The sequence below is a fragment of the Entelurus aequoreus genome, linkage group LG03 (genome assembly GCF_033978785.1).
Source record: "Entelurus aequoreus isolate RoL-2023_Sb linkage group LG03, RoL_Eaeq_v1.1, whole genome shotgun sequence".
Taxonomy (NCBI): domain Eukaryota; kingdom Metazoa; phylum Chordata; class Actinopteri; order Syngnathiformes; family Syngnathidae; genus Entelurus; species Entelurus aequoreus.
This window is the reverse complement of record NC_084733.1, coordinates 31959289-31979297: the sequence shown is the minus strand read 5'-3', so window position 1 is coordinate 31979297 and position 20009 is coordinate 31959289. Positions and strand designations below refer to the sequence as shown.

At 38.2% G+C, this 20009-nt stretch overlaps 1 protein-coding gene across 5 annotated transcripts in view; it reads left to right on the top strand.

The window, feature by feature from the left end:
• Nucleotides 1–20009, top strand: part of evla (Enah/Vasp-like a) — a 77577-nt gene that overhangs the window by 12822 nt on the left and 44746 nt on the right. The window contains exon 1 of one of the 5 annotated variants that reach the window (XM_062041604.1): nt 11856–12004. The exons of 3 other annotated variants lie outside the window; for them this stretch is intronic. In XM_062041604.1, coding sequence (XP_061897588.1) covers nt 11916–12004 — 89 coding nt within the window. In that variant the 5' untranslated portion in view covers nt 11856–11915. Of the gene's footprint in view, nt 1–11855; nt 12005–20009 lie in introns of those variants that run through there. One more of the 5 variants, XM_062041611.1, reaches the window with a different exon arrangement.

The following is a 20009-nucleotide window of genomic DNA, read 5'->3' as shown; positions in this document are numbered from 1 at the left end:
GGTGGGGGAGGGATGCTAGTGTCTACATAGTGCAGAGTCCACGGCTATGAGCCAATTGGCATCGGTGTGTAATGATAGTCATTTGTCGTGGCAAAGTGCCTCATTCACCTGAATACAAGATGACCCCTCTTTTTCAAGACCTGTTATTTGACAATATTCTAATTTGAAGGGTACCTGTGATGAATTTTGTGTTTTCTGACTTCTAAATGTTGGATACTTGTGTTTAACAATGCAAAAGCTTCAAATCATGAGGTATATCCAATCCAATCCACTTTATTTATATAGCACATTTAAAAAAAAACAATACAAGTTTCACAAATTGCTGCACAGTAGTTAAAACACACTTTTAAGAGCAGGATAAAATTAAGGACAATCAAGTGTAAGATACATTTAACAAAAACATTTATAAATACATAAAATAAGTTTAAAAAACCCATAAAATTGACTAAGATCGAGCAACTTTCATGCTGGTTTAAAAGCCAATGAGTAAAAAATATGTTATAAGATGTGATTTAAATCTCATTGAAGAGGGAGACGTCCGAATAACCAGAGGGATAGCGTTCAACAGTTTCAGAGCCACAGCAGAAAACGCACAATCCCCTCTGGATTTTAATCATGTTTTAGGGACCAAGTTTTGATTTCATGAATTTTGGCGTGAGCTTGCACGTAAGCCTGGGCCGATAAAATTTTGCTTGACAATATATTGACTTACCGATTACTGCCGATAAACCATATTGTTGTCTACATAATTTTGAAATCAAATTAACAACTGATGAAATAACAATGCATCATAATAATGCAAGTATACCCTTTCAAATGCAATAAACTTGTATTTTTAGTATATTTTAAGATTGTAATTGGAATGTACAAATACAATGTTCCATCCTTATCCTTTCCATCCTTTGTAACTGAGCTACTGTGTGGAACAATTTCCCTAGTGGATCATTAAAGTTTGTCTTAGTCTAAGTCTAAATTAGTAAAATTTTGCACTTGATTAAAAATCACAACCAAAAGCAATAGCATGTTCTGTCTATGTGTTAAGGACGTGGTGAGGGACCCTCTAATATAAACAACCAAAACAATAAATAAAATGGCTAAATCATATTTTTTGTAACCAAAATTATTCAGGGTATCATTATTATTACAGGTAATAATAAAGAAATTATACCCGCACAAAAATAATTTAACCAAGTTGTATTGAGGAAACATAAAATATTGTTCTGGCTTTATAAGAGCCATATTATGTTTTTGTGTGTTTAAGTACATTTTCATTTGTAGAGGTTTTAGAAGTTTTTTTTAAATGAATGCAAATTAGGCAATCATTCTTGTCCTGATGTGGAATCTGAGCCGAGGATGTCGTTGTGGCTTGTGCAGCCCTTTGAGACATTTGTGATTAAAGGCTATACAAGTAAACTTTGATTGATTGATTGATTGATTTATTATTCAGTTAATTGATTTATCTAATATTGGCCCAGGTCTACTTGCACACAGTTTTGGATGCCTCTGTTTAGCAGTGTGGCTATGTTGTGACGTAACAACGAGGTGGACATACTTATTTGGACCTTAAGTCAAGCTCAACAGGCCTGAAGCAGATGGGGAAGAACTTCACTGCTTCAGGCTATGCGGGGAAAACAAAGGTAGGATCAAGTATTATTTTCATGTATTTTTCGAATGTACATAATAACGCCGATTTGCAATGTATTGACCGGGTGAAACTATATAATGTTTATTTATTTATTTTTGACCATGTCTGGAAAATAATGGCGGTGACGACTTCAAGATATATATTTTAACATTGTACATTTTCAAAAGATAAATTATGATGCTTTTTGGAGAGGGTGAGGAATGGTTTCATTTGCAGTTTGGAAACCCCTGCATAAATGAACATATGGCAAACAAACACAAAAACAGGTTATAAAAGTGACCGTGGAGCAAAATTTCCGCCAAAGTATACCCAATACATATTATCTCGACCACAAGGAAATGTTTTAAATGTAGATTAAAGTTGTTTTGCGCACCTTTTTCTTCTGCAGTAAGCAGAAGCCAAATTGGTTCTGTGACGGTGCTAACTCAAAACACTTGTATCTCAAATCAGCGTCTCCCATTGAAATGAATAGAAACAATTTAATTGGTGCTTGGCCCACCAAAAACTGCATCATTTTAACCTGTGCGATGCCTTTAAAAAAACAAAAAAACTAACTTTTAGATAATTAATATACTATATACTGTATATATAAAAACAATGCAATAAAATATAGTGCAAACAAGTACAGTAGTTTTTAAAGTAATGAGGTGGCGACTTGTCCAGGGTGTACCCCACCTTCTGCCCGATTGCAGCTGAGATAGGCTCCAGTACCCCCCGCGACTTCGAAAGGGACAAGCGGTAGGAAATGGATGGATGGATGTAATAATAATGTACAGCATTTACCTTGGAGAGTGGACTTCTACGGTATGTCCTTCCAGCTGCTTCTCCGTCCAACACACCATCAGCAGCTTTTTCATATTTTCATGGATTAATGTTTGTTGTGTCGATATTATTTTGACATTATGGCTGGCGTTAGACTCATTCTGCTTCAGTATGGTGCTTAAAACCGCTTCATCAAGTTGTCTACACACTTGGTTGTGTTTTTGATGATTTCTTTCTTTAAGTGATTATTATCCACTTCAGCACTGTTCTTCACGCTCACTTTCTTCCTTCCTATGCTTAGAAAAACAAAGTTATGTCGATCTGTAGCGATAGGCTAATGCCTGCGAGTAACACTAGATGTTTTGGCTGGATCTTACAGGGTTTACTGTGACATTTGCTACGCCAACTAATGGCTGGGATGCTTGTAACTTAAATAAACATTTAACCAAGTGACAGCTCTTATCTCAAAATGCTCTTGAGTCAGGGCACTCTTAAGTTGAGGTACCACTGTATATTTGGGTCATTACGATATCTATGTAGTTGCCATGGTGACACCGCATGCTAGCGTTAACGTTAAAATTTGCACTCACTGCTTGTTTAAACAATAAGATCATCGTCAGCAATATTTATTTAAAATAAAATAAAAATGTTACTGTTTAGCACATACTGTACTTCCTAAAAAACACAACATAAAGTGGTATTAGTTTATTTACTCAACTGAAGAACCAGGAATTTATCAGTGGTCCAGAAGTTTTAATTTGTACAAATACACTTTTATCCATCCATTCATTTCCTTTTGCTAATACGGGTCTGGAGGATTGGTGTCAATTTTCTGCACATTCCTTGTGTTAGTCCCACATGGAATAAATCTACTATAAAATGATTTCTCCCCTCCAGTCAGCCGTACTTACTTCTGGTCCATTATTAGGTTATTTTGCTGGAATGCTACATGTTGCGTACAAGAGAATGTTTTCTTTTTTAACTCCATCGTAAACTTTACAGATTCCACATCTGCTGTGTTGTAGTAATTGTCGCTTGGCACATGGCATTAATCATATGTCACACACAGTAGTTGCAGTTACACCCACCTGTTGTCTTGTTCCTTGGGGAAAAAGAGAAGTCTATTTGAGGTGTGGCACTTATTTAGCAGCGCACCCGGCAGTTAATTGGGGCACAGAGTCTATGAGTGTGAAGAACATTCGTTCGGAAATTATAATGCATTGATTGCCACAACTTCTTGACATTAGTCAAATTTTAAACTGTTTCTTCAAGGCAGACTGACAAATTGCAGTACAGTCTGTCACGCTTGGGGCCCGCATGTTAGCTGTTGTTGTCATGATTTCGAGATGCAACTTGAATGTACGAATGCAGCTTGCAGGTAAAATAATATTTAATACCACCAGTAGTCCAACTCTACATAAACACTCTCGTGCAGGGGTGTACACGAAACAACAGAACACTAGTGCGGTCAGGCGCGCACAAAAAGACTCTGGGAAAACTCAAAACTAGACTACACTTAAGGTCAGCCATGAAAAGAAAGAAGAGCGTGCCACAGCAGTCAGTTCTCGAGCGCTGACTAAGATGTGAGGCTGGCTTAAATAGGCTGTTGATTACTAACTAACCTCAGGTGGACCTAACAGCGCTCTGAGGTAGGAGTCAAGTCGCTTCAGGAAGGACTAACTAAAATAGGAAGAGAAACCAAAATAAGAGCGCTAGACCGGAACTAAATCATCAAACACAGGAAAATACCAATAAATTCAAAATAAGGCAGGACCTGGTGTAACATAGGGCTGGGCGATATGGCTGAAAACTGTATCACAATATACATTTGTTATATTGATCGATATCGCTAATTATTGATATTTTTATGACCTATGGAAAATATTGACCAGGAGAAAAAAAAATTTAATCTTAACATTTTTTTTTTAAATGTAACCTTCCTCTGATTATAATCCCCTCAGCTATCAAGATAGAAAAAAGGAAATGTCAACACAAGCATTCAAAACACTCAATGTTAACACATTTCTAAAATCACAATAAACACTTAACAATAACCGCTTTAAATTAATGTGCGAAGTAAGGAATATGTAAGAAATGCTTGATAAAAAGTGGAACACGATAAGTGCAAAGTGTGAACATAGAGAAACCTGAGAATAATTATTTCTTGCAGGTTTACGGCCAGGAAGTTACGGGGTCTGTGTAACATTTAATTTGGCCTGTTATTCTCATTTAGGAATGGAAATTAATTTTATTTTTGCAGTAATTATTATTTAAATATTATTTGACCAATTTTTTGTTTTATAGTAGCACATTTGTTATATTCTGTTATTTATTTTAGTTATACAGTTCTGCACTTTAGTTCCTGCCTATAGTTTCCGTACATCTGAATAGGGAATGGACGTCGGTTAAAAAGAAAAGATGAGCGCGGTGAAAGACTACGGTGCGTTTGAAAACATTTTCAAAAACTGCCATTCTGTTGAGGTAACTTTTCCTGTTTTTTATATTCACTCTCTGTAGCACTCATTGTGCAGAAAATCATCAGCAGGACAGCGAGAGGACGCAACCAAACATGATATTTGATACTGTTACACGATTGGCTGTTTAGCCGGTCCTTCCCATTGCTCACTGACCATTTCCTGTTTTGCTAGCTTACCAGACCGCGAGTGCCATTGTTCATGCAACCAACCATTCTTCATTATTTCCGGTTTCTTCAGACCAAAAAAAAAAATGTATCCAACGCATTTTGTATTGATATCGTTGACATGTCAATCGCGATATATATTGTAATCTTTTTATCGGCCCAGCACAGCTCTATCATCCCAAAAATTTGAGACTGAAAATGGCCAAAATTTGCATTGCCCAAAAACTTCCTTCCAGGATTGTAGAGAAGGCTGGGAAAAAGCGTTAAACTCCAGCAGGATTAATTCAAAAGGGAAAACCTGTCATTTCAAATACAGTGGTACCTCAACTTCAGAGTGTTTTGAGATGACTATCTTTTGAGTCTCTTAGCGAATTGTTATGCTTTAAAGGCCTACTGAAATTAATTGTTTTTATTTAAACGGGGATAGCAGATCCATTCTATGTGTCATACTTGATCATTTCGCGATATTGCCATATTTTTGCTGAAAGGATTTAGTAGAGAACATCGACGATAAAGTTCGCAACTTTTGGTCGCTGATAAAAAAAGCCTTGCCTGTACCGGAAGTAGCGTGACGTCGCAGGTTGAAGGGCTCCTCACATTTCCCCATTGTTTACACCAGCAGCGAGAGTGATTCGGACCGAGAAAGCAACGATTACCCCATTAATTTGAGCGAGGATGAAAGATTTGTGGATGAGGAACGTGAGAGTGAAGGACTAGAGTGCAGTGCAGGACGTATCTTTTTTCGCTCTGACCGTAACTTAGGTAAAAGGGCTCATTGGATTCCACACTTTCTCCTTTTTCTATTGTGGATCACGGATTTGTATTTTAAACCACCTCGGATACTATATCCTCTTGAAAATGAGAGTCGAGAACGCGAAATGGACATTCACAGTGACTTTTATCTCCATGACAATACATCGGTGAAGCACTTTAGCTACGGAGTTAACGTGATAGCATCGTGCTTAAATGCAGATAGAAACAAAAGAAATAAGCCCCTGACTGGAAGGATAGACAGAAGATCAACAATACTACCAAACACTGGACCTGTAACCACACGGTTAATGCTGTGCCGCCTGCCGAAGCCTAGCAATGCTGTTGCTAACGACACCATTGAAGCTAACTTAGCTACGGGACCTCGTCAGAGCTATGATAAAAACATTAGCGCTCCACCTACGCCAGCCCTCATCTGCTCATCAACACCCGTGCTCACCTGCGTTCCAGCGATCGACGGCGCGACGGAGGACTTCACCCGATCATCGATGCGGTCGGCAACTAGCGTCGGATAGCGCGTCTGCTATCCAAGTCAAAGTCCTCCTGGTTGTGTTGCTGCAGCCAGCCGATGTGTCCGAATACTTCCGCTTCAACCATCGACGTCACGCGCAAACGTCATCATACATAGACGTTTTCAACCGGAAGTTTCCCGGGAAATTTAAAATTGCACTTTATAAGTTAACCCGGCCGTATTGGCACGTGTTGCAATGTTAAGATTTCATCATTGATATATAAACTATCAGACTGCGTGGTCGGTAGTAGTGGGTTTCAGTAGGCCTTTAAATTATAAGCAAACATTTGAGTTACTAGCATCCCCGCCATTAGTTGAGAAGATGAAGCGGATCATATTCATTAAATATTAAAAAGAGATAATCAAATACATGACCAACATGTCGTTAACATGATGAAGCAATTTGAGCGTATTACTGCTAGTCTTCACCATACTTAAGCCCAATGGGTCTAACGCCAGCTAAGAAAGTTAAATTGATATGTAAACAGCAGACATTCACCCATGAAAAGATGGAAATGCTGCTCATAGTGTGTTTGACGCAGAAGAAGCTGGAAGGCGATACCGTAGAATTTCACTCTCCAAGGTAAATGCTGTACATTATTATTGCATTGCTTCATAAAACTACTGTAGTTGTTAGTAATTAATTGTATTATATTGTTTTTATACAATATTTGTGATCCAAAAGTTGGTTTGCTTTTTAAAAGGGATGTTACATGTTAAAATTGTCTCTTTTTGGGAGGCGGGGGGCAGCACATAATAAATTGATTTCCATTCATTTCAATTGGAGTTTTGAGTTAAGAGCTCTTTGGAAGAACCAACTAAGGTTGTAAGTTTAGGTACTATTTATTGTATCTGCTTTGTGACACCAGTCCTGAAACTTTTCTGACGCTATTAGTTCATTCTAGAATTGTGAAATACAGTATCTACTAAACGCAATGCACTGAATGTCAATGTTGCATTTCGCCAGCATACCGTTTATAATTAAAACAACAATATATCATCACACATCCTCTTGAGGCAGTTTAGCTGGGATCATTTTCTAAATGTTTGCAGGCTTTCTGGGTCTTTCTTCGGGGTATAGTGTATAGCAGGGCTATTCAACTACATATAGAAGAGGGCCGCAGTTTTAAGAGCCCAAGGGCTCAGGGGTCGGACTTCGAAATGTGGATGTTGCGTCAGAAAGTGTTGTGCTGGTTATATTTCTTTGAGACTGAGGTTACTTAATTGCAAAGTAAACACATCAGCTTTTACACTGCACTGTCAATAAATTCAGTATTCTGCCCTCGCTTCTCGTTTCTAACGCGTGCAGCTAGTTAACAGTATGAAGAAAAAGAAACTCCAGTTATTGTAGAGGATTGATGTTCCTTCTTTTAAATTGTTTTCTTTCCTTAGTTTTATTTCTTTACACTTCTTCCTTCATTTAGGTTTGTAAGACTGAAAATATAAACATGAAATAAACATAACAAAAGTATAACATCTATTGTGTATTTTACATAAATAAAATAAGTTTAGTGTTGATATATTCACACAATAAACTACAATAAATTACACAACGTTCACACACCAAACATTGTATGTGACTTATCACTATTAGCGTTATCGCCCTCTACTGGTTAAATTTAGCATTACATGTATTAAACTGGGTTTGATCATTGCTCTCAGACAAAAAACAACACGACCACGAATACAAAAGACATCTCGAAGTCATCAATTTCTGTACAAAACAAATGATACATCTTAATGCACACATTATATCTACTTACGAATGTTTCACCAAGTTTCGTGATGAAGCTTACGTACTGGAATTTCTGCCATTGTTGCTGCTTGTCTGGATCAATGTGTCCATCGCTTAAAAGGTCTACCAGAAAACAATGACTCAAGCACTTTTTCATTACTTTTTAGTAAAGTAGTCTTCTTCTACTCAGCCCACTACTGCTTCATTGTGACAAATATGCTTCGCTGTTGCCCCCTGCACGGTGGCGGGAGTACTGCATACGTAATCAGCCCTAGTTTGAATGGTTTCATCAAGCCTATTTGGGTGATGTTCGGTGGGCCAAATGAAAAGCTTTGGTTGGCCGGATGTGGCCCGCAGGTCGCCAGTTGAATAGGCCTGCTGTATAGCCTTGTCACAAATAGCGCTTGTCAACATTTATTATGCTTGTCACAAAATAAAATGTTCCTCAGGCCAGATGGACGCTCATTGGGTGACTCTTAACCCTAACAGTAGTTTGACACTGGCTGAAGCGTGACATGTCAAACATACTGCTGGGCATTGTTTTTAAGCATATCCCGTTTATGGATTCCAATTAGCCAATTATCAGGCCGGTTGTTTTTGTCCATATTTGCCCCTTCCGACCAAAGACAGCAAATGCTCAATTATGTTATGTTTTATAAGATTGTCTTGACGTCTGAGGTGTGTTAAGAGTGAATGTATCCTGTAATTGGCTCCAAAACAAGTCAGGACCGGTAATCGTAAATATTGACCACGATTAATATTTCCAATTATTATCTACCAAAACTCTTCCTTTCTGTGGGGAACGCCGACGACGTCTCTGAGCCATCGGTTTGTACATTTTGACGTGTTACAGAAAGTAGCCAATCAGGAAGCTAAAAAAACACCCATTAAAGCTAATTTATTGAGAACATACTCACCCTTCGCTTGCTCCGAGATGAAAAAGACCTCTCTATGACTTTTTCCGATATTTTTTTTTTTGTTTGGGATTTTTCCATCAAAAATGGTCCAAGATCATTCCCTCCTCTCATATGTCCTTTTCTATATTGCCTTTATTTGCTAATTGCTAGAGTGGTTGGTTGTTTTGAAGCTTCTTCTTCTTTGATTTTGTTAGCTCACAAACAGTGGGTGATACTGTGAAATTTGGTATCAATCAGTACTGTAAATAAAGGACTACTATGGTCAAAATTGATACCGATACTAACATTTTTGACTGGAAATGTCATGATCAATGAATAATTCTGTAAATTTGAAAATATGTTCTGCAAATTATAGACCTACAAAAGAGAAACTACAACAAAAGTATGATTCACACTACACTAGTATCAATCTGATACATATACCCACCTTGGTATCGATACGCCCACCTCTTTAGATCACTTTTGTTTCGGCAAGATTTCGGGTTTGAAGGACTAGAGTCTGGCTCCGTGGTGGGGCAGAATTGCTATGTGTGTGCTCTGTTGATATTATCGTAGCACACCACACACATAAAGATCAAACTGCTCAATGCCTGATTTTTTTGTCTTCATGTGTGGGATCTGTAACAGATAAAAAATATTCTAAGATTTAGAAAAAAAATGTTGTATGTACCAGCCTTAAAAAACTCAAATTAACCCTGAGGTAATCAATTACCACTGCATGTTAATGGACAGTTAGCACGCACTTCTGCCAATACTGTCCTCTGAGCTCTGGGGCATCCCAATCAATAGGAGCTCATTTGGAATGTGCTTAATTGTGGGTGGCTATGGCAACAAGGGCTCGAGTCAGGAGGATTTGGCTTTCACTTTTCGGACATGACCTAATGTGTGTTAGTGAATGGGCATAGTAATCAATCAAGCCTTAAAAACACGAGTCTTCAATGTTTTCAAACAGACAGATGGAGCGAGGACCCCTACTTATGCATCTTCTATACAATTGTGCATAAATTAAACTGGTCCTAAAGGTTTGATTGATTGATTGATTGATTGAAACTTTTATTAGTAATTTGCACAGTACAGTACATATTCCGTACAATTGACCACTAAATGGTAGCACCCTGATAAGTTTTTCCACTTGTTTAAGTCGGGGTCCACGTAAATCAAGGGACATTGTTTTGTGCAATATTCTTACGGAATCTGTTTTATAGTGTAAGTCAGATCTTAAAGATACAAATAGGGATGTGCTGATTTCGATACCAGACATGCATGAGTGAGATTGGGCAATACCAATACCGATACCGACCACATGTATCGAGACTTTGTAAGCTAGACCCCAAGATGCAAAGGCGGGAAGCAGTTGTGTAACAAAAAGTGTCCTTTAATAAAAGGTTATAACCCACGTCTTGTGGAAATATCAAAAAGTGATGGTACACAGAAAAGGGGTACCATGAAGAATAAAGAAACACAAAAAAACATAAACAGGTAGCCAGGCTAGGAGGCAGAGCTCTAGACTAACACTGGGAGATGCCGTGATGATACAATTTACCAGCTAGGTGATGGTAATACAAGAAAGCACAAAAAATATCTAACAGGCTCTAGGAGGTTAGAAGAGCTGTCCATGAGAGTCTCGTTCGAGAACGTATGAGGAAAGAACCGGCGTCTCTCAGCAGCACACCAGCAGTTGACAATAGGTGGAAACAATCAGCATCAGGTGCGTCCAGTAGCTCCACCTCCAGTCCAAGTGATAGCTGCAGAAAAAGGAAAAAAGAGACATATGAGAATACAGGCACAGGAAGACTGAAAATCAGTGGGGCATGAACAAAGAATGTATTAACAATATCAGCACACTATTTGAACTTAACAACAAAATAAAGTCAAAAACTACTATCTACTAGGGCTGGGCAATATAGCTGAAAACTGTATCACGATATAAGACCAGGTAAAAATATATATTAAGTATAAATATTTTTATTTTAAATGTGCCCTTCATCTGATTATCATCCCATCAACTATCAAGGCAGAAAGGAAAGAAAATGTCAACACAACCATGGAAAACACTCAATGTAAACACAATTCTGAAAATATATTGAACACTAAACAATGACCTCTTAAGATTAAAGAGCAAAAAATAAGAAATACGTAAGAAATGCCTAATAAAGTGTAACAAAATAGTGCAAAGTGTGAAAATATAAACGTTATAATGAATACCTATTTTCTACAGGTTTAGTGCTAGGAAGTTGAGGCTGTGCACTAACGAGTGAGCGCGGCTAAGGTGGGGACGAGTGCCTTGCATAATTTACAGACTACATTGGTCTGACTACAGTTCGTTTTAAAAAATCCAAAGAACTCCCGTACTGTCGAGGTACAGTATATATATATATATATATATATATATATATATATATATATATATATATATATATATATATATATATATATATATATATATATATATATATATATATATATATATATATAAAATTAAAATTTAAGCATAGTCAACAAATTGCTTGTTAATTTTCCCCATAGCCAATAAAACAAATGTATTTGAATGCCTGTGATGATGAGGATGAGAGCGGGGGTGGTGGGTTAAAAGCTGATTGGGATGGATATGAGGTAATATCCCCTGGGTTAACAGTATGACAATAACAGAGATTCAATGAAACACACACACACACACACACACACACACACACACACACACATCTGTTCGTCAGTGCAACATCAGGCTGGTCAATGACTTCATTTGTACCACCTCTTTGTTGCTGGATGGACGCTTGCTGCTTCACGCAAATAATCTCTTTGTGTTTGGAACTGAATGCTATTGTTTTTATTTCCACCAGAAGCTTTCTACCAGAGGATTAACATGCGTCTGATGACTTTTTTAATGGAGTAGAAAACAAGCAAAGCTGTGTGTCACTTAGCTGTTGACTAAAATGGACATCCAGCAAATGCGGGTGCTGCGTTACGGCCTCCCTCAGAGCGTCAGCGACTCGGGGCTCTTTTATAACCACATCCTGGGCAGGTTGGTGCCAACTACTTTGTGTGCATGCTGACGAGCAGTGATTGATGTCCAAGCCAAAGGGACATGTTTGGACGCTTTGTTACCGTTCAGATTATGCTTCGTGATTCTGAAGCCAAAAATGTTGTCGGATTGTGTGCAATTGCACAGTGAATCTTTTCTTGTTGAATTCAATCAGAGCTAGAATAGTAATCTATAGTCTTAATCTTCAAACTGTTGTTCAGCCAAAGAATTTAGGTTATTTTGGATTAGCTTTTGTGTCTGCAGATCATTTCCTGGCAAAACTGTATTAGGTCTCAGAGCATCCTAGTTGCATCCTCTCTGTAGGATACTGTCAGTAATGGAGTCTTCTTTATTCCGAACCATATAGTATCTCTAATAGGCTCTTCATACATGTTTAATCCACTCACATATCAAACACTGCATCGCTTCTGGCTATAGCAGCCGTATTTTGTTGTATCTTTGCAGACCTTTAAAAAGGGGAAGTCAAGTCTGTGTTTTACCTTCTCCCTCACTCATAGTCCCCACAATATGCAGAACCAACATCGGGAGTTTTAATATATGCAAATCGCCTTGGCAGGGAAAACGGTATGTAGGTCACATATTGTAACTGTGTTATTTTATAACTGTGCAAATGTAGAAGCCTTACAAACCGATGCATTGCTGCTGAGCTTTGATACACACAACAGGACATTTAGCTAAGAACATAAAAACATTAATGTTGGCATTAATGTCATTAAGGCCTCGCTCTGTGCTGTATAGACACTCACTGCTCAATAGACACACACACACAAACAGACTCGATGGCTTAGCCCATCCACTGCACTTTAGGTATCAGCCGTTAGATAAACACACTACAGTGTAGCTCAGCGGTTACAATCTGGTCATCACGGGGGTCACGGAGGCTTTGGCGACAGTATATGTAGATTATAGGATGCTTAACTGCACCGTATCAATATATATACACTGTACTTTTAAATTATGCATTAGTGGAAGATATGTTCCAGTGCATGGAAATCCTCAGTGTCTGTTAGCAGACAGCATTTATGCTAGGATATGTTAGCTCATTTTTATAATGGGTAAGGAATCCATAAAAAAGCTGTGGAATTCATACGTTTATGCAAGTATTTGCTTCCCTGTCATTAGTACTAGTACTTTGTATTTTGTTTAATTACCAAATTGCTTTGTCTTATAATAATTGTGATAAAAAATTTAAGCATTTAGTGATCTTAAAAATTTGAAGTATCAGTATCAACATTGGTATGACAAATACTGCCCCTGTAGCTACTTGGTAGGGCTGGGCGATATGGCCTTTTGTTAATATCTTGATATTTTTAGGCCATGTCACGATACACAATATATATTTTGCCTTAGCCTTGAATTAACACTTGATGCATATAATCACACCAGTATGATGATTCTATGTGTCTACATTAAAACATTATTGTTCATACTGCATTAATATATGCTAATTTTAAACTTCCACGCAGAGAGGGAAATCACAACTAAGTCAGTTTACCAAAACTGTATTTATTAAACAGTTATTAAGCAGTGGCACAAACATTCATGTAATTTCAAAACAGAAAGTGCAAGATTGTCAGACATTCTGTGCATGATGTCACTAAGATGACATATCAAAACAACACTAATTTAAAGTGCACTTTTTGTACAGAATGCCACTAAAATATTTTAAAACAAATAAAGTGCACTTCTGTGCATGATGTCACACAAGATATTTCAAAAACTGTAAAATAAAAATTAGCTGCATAATAGGAAATCAAATTGTGTATGTCGCTATGTGGTAGGTTACTGCGGACGTTTATCTCCTTCTGTTGTTGACTATTTTTTGTTGATGTGGAAATGGAAGACGCCAAGCTCAGTTGGGTCAGTGCTGGTTGATTCGGCATTTTTTTGGTCGAGATAATGACATGCAGACTTTCAAGCACTCTTCACTCTATCGCGGGTGACTTTTTGTAGCAACGTTTTTGCCGCATACTTTACATATTACAGTTGTCTGTACAACATCTTCCCGCTTGAAGCCAAACCACCGCCAGACGATGGACCCCGTGCGTTTTTTCTTGGGAATTAATTCTTCCTCCATTTGTTACCAGATTCGCATCTATCTATCTCTCGTATTACCACTCGCACCAGTCCGGTAGCACCACCTGCTACAGCTAACTTTACCCATGCCGCTACCTCTCTGCTTGGCGAGGGCGTATGACGTTGCACGCGCGACAGTATGTGACGTATGTAAGAAGGTGCGCTTGTTTTATGTCTCTGTGAGAAGGAGAGACGAGAAAGAATGAGAAAAGCCTGTAGTGTAATGCCCACAGCTAAAAGCAACTGCATGAGAACGTATACTCGAATACTCACGATATAGTCATTTTCTATATTGCACAGAGACAAATCAGTGATATATAGAGTATATTCGATATATCGCCCAGCCATACTACTTGGTAGCTATTACATTTTAAAGGGCAACTGCACTTTTAAAAAAAAAATGTTGCCTATTGTTCACAATCTTTATGAGAGACAAGAAGACAAACGTTTTTTTTGTTTTGTTTTTTTTGCATTCTAATTTGTAATAATCGGCTCTTTGTAGGTGGCTAGCAATGGATCTAATGGGAGCAATCCATTCTTACTCTAAATAACTTTAAAATCCCTCCAAAAACCGCCAACAATACTTCATTTATGTTCCGTTACCTGTATAATAACCAAGCTGTAGCGACATTGTTATTGTAGAGCAAACACTGAGGAACTCTTTTTTTCTAGCGTAGTAACACATCGTCTTGCGACGGCACGCTACGGTTTTAACCATAAGCTAGCTACAGCAAGAGGTAAGCTAGCTACTGTGTGAACAGCTGAATGGCTTTTGAGTTTGTAATGCACAACACATTGGGATAGGACATCAATTTGTACTGACTGTAAAACATGAACAATCATATTGCAGTGTCTGTAAAGTATTAGCCCACATTTCTAGTTTTGTTTGTACACAGCTAGCTCGACAGTGTGTGTAGTTGTCATAACAAGCTTGGTGTGCTGCATGTATAATGATCAATATAATATTACAGTGACTCACTCGATGGACAGTTGTGCGTTTGGTGTAGCTGGCGGGGGACATTTTTCGGTTTAGTTTGGGTAAGCAATCCATTTATATAGAAATAGCTTGACTCCCAAGTTCCACATTTACAGCGTCAAGTAATGGCGATCTCACTCTCTTGGCTTCCGTCTGCTCCAATGTTTCAGCCTCTACTTGTGCTCGCTTCTAGAAGCAGCAGTTCATCCTCCTTACATCCATGTTCAAAAAGATAAGGTTGTGAATCCTCATGTGCCCAATAGTCGTCTTTGTTGTCGGTTACCAAGTCTGCTATGATTAGAACACACATTTGTTGCCGGAAGTCGGCAAGTAAATGGGCTGAGGAAAGAAGTTTGGGTAATGCATAAAAAAATGACCAAAACAGGTAAATATTGAATATATTACATATTATTTCGAATGTGTCTGTTACTACATATTATTTATACTTGCAGTGTGTAGATAACAGGTTGATGGAGGGTTTTGAAGTGGTTTTAGAGGGCTTTGAGGGCTACAATGGGACTAACAATAGCCACATTTTTAAATAGTTTTTTTATCATCTTTAAAATCCTAAAAAAAAAAAGGTGTTTGTTCTTGTCTCTCATATTGATTGTGAACGATAGGCAGTGCAGTTCCCCCTTAACAAAAGTGTGTATAGAACCATGTTACAACAGAAAGTAACCAGCTATTAACAGTAAATTAACACATAGATTAATAATTGTTTATCAGAGGTTGAGATAACACCTGGAAATTACCTGCCTAGAATGGCTAAATGTATAGATGTGTGTGTCCAAGTTAAAGGAAACGGCAGGCTGTCTTTTCTAATGGATGTATTACAATCTTTGGCAAGATGGGTAAGGTTTGCTGTGGTCTGGAACAACATGACACACAAACAACTATCAGAAATGCAGCCAATATTACATACAGATAATGTTTGATGAGACATGTAAATATAAATTAAATACACAGAGGACATAAGGAAAGGAAATTAAATTAACTCAACTATACCTACAAACAAGGCATAATGATGCAATATGCACATACAGTGAGCCTAAATAGCATGTTAGCATTGATTAGCTTGCAGTCATGCACTGAGCTAATATGCCTGATTAGCCCTCCACACAAGTCAATAACATCAACAAAGCTCACCTTTGTGCATTCACACATAGCACAAAACATTTGGTGGACAAAATGAGACAAAGAGGGAGTGGCTTAAAACACGTCTTTCTGTGGCAGAGTTGGAGAAAGTTATACATGTAAACAAACTGTTGCGTCAGAGTCCACACAACTATGGTGAGTTCAAGGAGCGCCAAAATTAGTAGGACAAAACGGTGCTCGCCAAATACTCTAATCATCCATCCATCCATTTTCTACCGCTTGTCCCTTTTGGGGTTGCGGGGGGTGCTGGAGCCTATCTCAGCTGCATTCGGGCGGAAGGCGGGGTACACCCTGGACAAGTCGCCACCTTATCACAGGGCCAACACAGATTGACAGACAACATTCACACTCACATTCACACACTAGGGCCAATTTAGTGTTGCCAATCAACCTATCCCCAGGTGCATGTTTTTGGAGGTGGGAGGAAGCCGGAGTACCCGGAGGGAACCCACGCAGTCACGGGGAGAACATGCAAACTCCACACAGAAAGATCCCGAGCATAAACACAAACATATTAAACAGTGGGCTTTCTAACAATTACTATTAACAATTAATTTGTGTCATGTTTGTTCTCCTACAGCAACCATATTAAAACAAAAAACAAAACATTTTCCCCATCTTTTTCCATTTTCATACATTTTTGAAAAAGCTCCAGGGAGCTACGAGGACGGCGCCAAAGAGGCGCATGAAGCTCTAGGTTGCCGACCCCTGGTCGAGAGAGAGCATGTGATAATATAACAGCTGTTAACTGTTGATGTGTCAGCATTGTTGAAGCCAGAAGTGCACAATACATCAGGAGGGTGGATCGATCCATAAATTGGTGGTGTTGACACCAAGGGTAATATCATATATCGATACTTGAGTAAATAGGTAGATAGTTTTAATTTCTTGAAATCCATTTTTTATTGTTTTTGTTAATGTTGACAAATTTAGGGAATACCGTATTTTCCTGAATATAGAGCGCACCGGTAGATAAGTCGCACCAACCAAATTTGAGAAGAAAAACATCTTTTTCCATTTATTAGCCACACTGCAAATACATACGTTGTGAAATGAGTTATTTACACAGAAATATTTTTTAAATGTTTATTCACATAACTTAATTGTTTTCAAACAGTGCCTGTAACACGGTCGATCAAACAAAACAGAAGTCATCATCACTGACACCTGAGCTGCTTAAGGTAGCTCTCCAAAACATACTTAAAAACTCCACGGTGAATTTTTTTCGTGTGAATTTACGAAAATGTAACAATACAAAAATAATGCCATTGTAAGTTAATAGTACTAACAAAGGCACTCGCAAACATATTAGCATATTAGCTAAAGCTAACGACACTTGCTTGATTACATTTCGTTAGCATGTACACAGATGCATGAAAACACTTCCACAGAAATCACACATGGGATGGTTTATTAAGTGAGAACTGTTTTAGTTATATTGTACAACTTACAAACATTGTTTGTAGTGAAATACTTTCGAGCACAAACACTATGGTTAACTAGAAGATGAAAGGGCACTTGCACTTCCAGTTTAAATCTCTAAACGGAAGGAAATGACTGTAGACATTCACCCGGCAGCAACTGCAGTAAGCGAACTCGTTCAAAAGATGGCGCCATAGCACAAAAAATAACACACCATTTCAGTGTCTTTGCATGTGTTTTATGAAAACTATTTGCATTATGGCTGTCAGTGAAGATAACACCCACTAATTTGCTGCACCGTTTTATAAGCCTTAGGGTTCAAAGCATAGGAATAAAGCAGCGGCCTACAGTCCAGAATTCACAGTAATTATTTTGACACAGGAGGACTTTGCGGGAAAATAGTATTTCAATGACTAATAGATAGTAGTTTTTAATTTGGTTTAGTTATTGTGTACTTCTAATTTTTGTTGTTTTGCTCAAAAAATGTATGTAATGAAAGAGAATAATTATATATAAATATTGTGTTTATATTGTTAAACTGTTAATCGCACTCACCATAAATACATTGAAAAATGGAGTGTTAATACATGTGATTGGTATTGGTATTGGTCGATCTCACTCATGGATGATCGGTATCAGAATCAGCAGCATAAGTCCCAGATCAGAACATCCCTAGTTTTCACTGAACACAATGCTACAGCTGCCATCTGCACCACATTACTCGCCGTTTTTCCAAACAGGCAAACACTTTGTTGTCTCGCAAAGGCTTTCGCGCGTTCCGAGAAATAATGTTGGCTTGTGCTGTTTTTAGCTCCAGCAGGCGTCCTGGAGCACTACTTTCCCTGTTGAGCAGATTAAAGGGTCTTGTATGCAAGTTAAGTCCTGGTTAATTTAGATTTAAGACTGCAGTGAGGTAATGATCGGCCTGCTGGGCCCTGTCTCTAATTCCTGCCTGTCAGACAGACCTCCTCCCTTCTGTCGGATGGACCCCACCATTTTACACACACACATGCACAGAGATGGGCATCCATACTGTAACTGTACACTCCGCCACCCATGCCACACATAGGCTGTGGCCCCCTAAAAGCCCAGCTAACCCTGGAAGCTCTAATCCTCATGGTGACGCTTGACTGAATCAATATGCAGTGGCTTTTGAAAAACATGTACATATAAAACACACAACATAATACTGTCCCGCGTATATATATTTTTTCAATAAGCAAAGCATCATATTGCCAATGATATTATTTGTGTCTCACTCACTCTCCTCTTGTGTCTCTATTAGCTTCAGTAGCAGCCAAGGATGCATTTAACTGCGTAATTACCTCCCGCGCCGCACAGGAAGTCTCCCTGGATGCTGTCGTTGCCCCCAGCTGGTTGTTTATTCTACCAGAGGTCATGATTTTTTAAATATAATTAATTTTAATGAACATCGCCGGATGAATTCGTTGTTAGCTCCCTGTTCGCCCATCACTCCAGCTCTGATTGAATCAGGACATCTCACTTCCTCTTGTGTTTTTGCATCTCTTTTCCTAAATCTGAATTCCTTCTTTTTACAGTTTCAGATACTTTAGCACTCTTAATGTGTACATACAGGAGGAAGGGAATTCATATGGCCCATTCGTCACAGTTTACCTGACACATGAAACGTGACAAATTGTGGGGGTGCACTATCATCTTTAACCGCCAAATGGCAGTAGAGTGTTAAATATCTTAAAATGGGTTTTGTGGCTATTCCAACTTTGACCACAGCGTCAGTTGCTATCTAGAGTGGCGTTTGCTATCATTTTCAGTAAACTGCCAGAGGTGGGACCAAGTCATTGCTTTGCAAGTCACAAGTAAGTCTCAAGTCTTTGCCCTCAAGTCTCGAGTCAAGTCCCGAGTCAAGACAGGCAAGTCCCGAGTCAAGTCCAAAGTCAAGACTGGAAAGTCTCAAGTCAAGTCACAAGTCCTGCATTTTGAGTTTCGAGTCCTTTCAAGTCCTTTTAACCACAGACTAATATTTTTACACAGATTGTGTATGCTTTTAAACCGCTGTATTTATTTATTAAAACAAGTGCATTTGAAATAGCAGGAAAAAAAATAGTACTGACATTGCAATTCATAATAGCACTATTAACCAGTCATTTTAATAGTTTAAACAATTTTAAACATTTAACTCATTCCTTTACAGAATAAACACATTTGAAAAAACAAGTGCAATTGTACTTATTTGTACAAAAGTGTTAACATTGTATTTCCATGGCATATTGCATTGTAACTAGTTCCACAGCAGTTTCTATTCTGTTCTTACCTTATCTCATTGATCTCATCTCATACTGTATGTGTGTTTATGTGTGCGTACACATGAAAAAC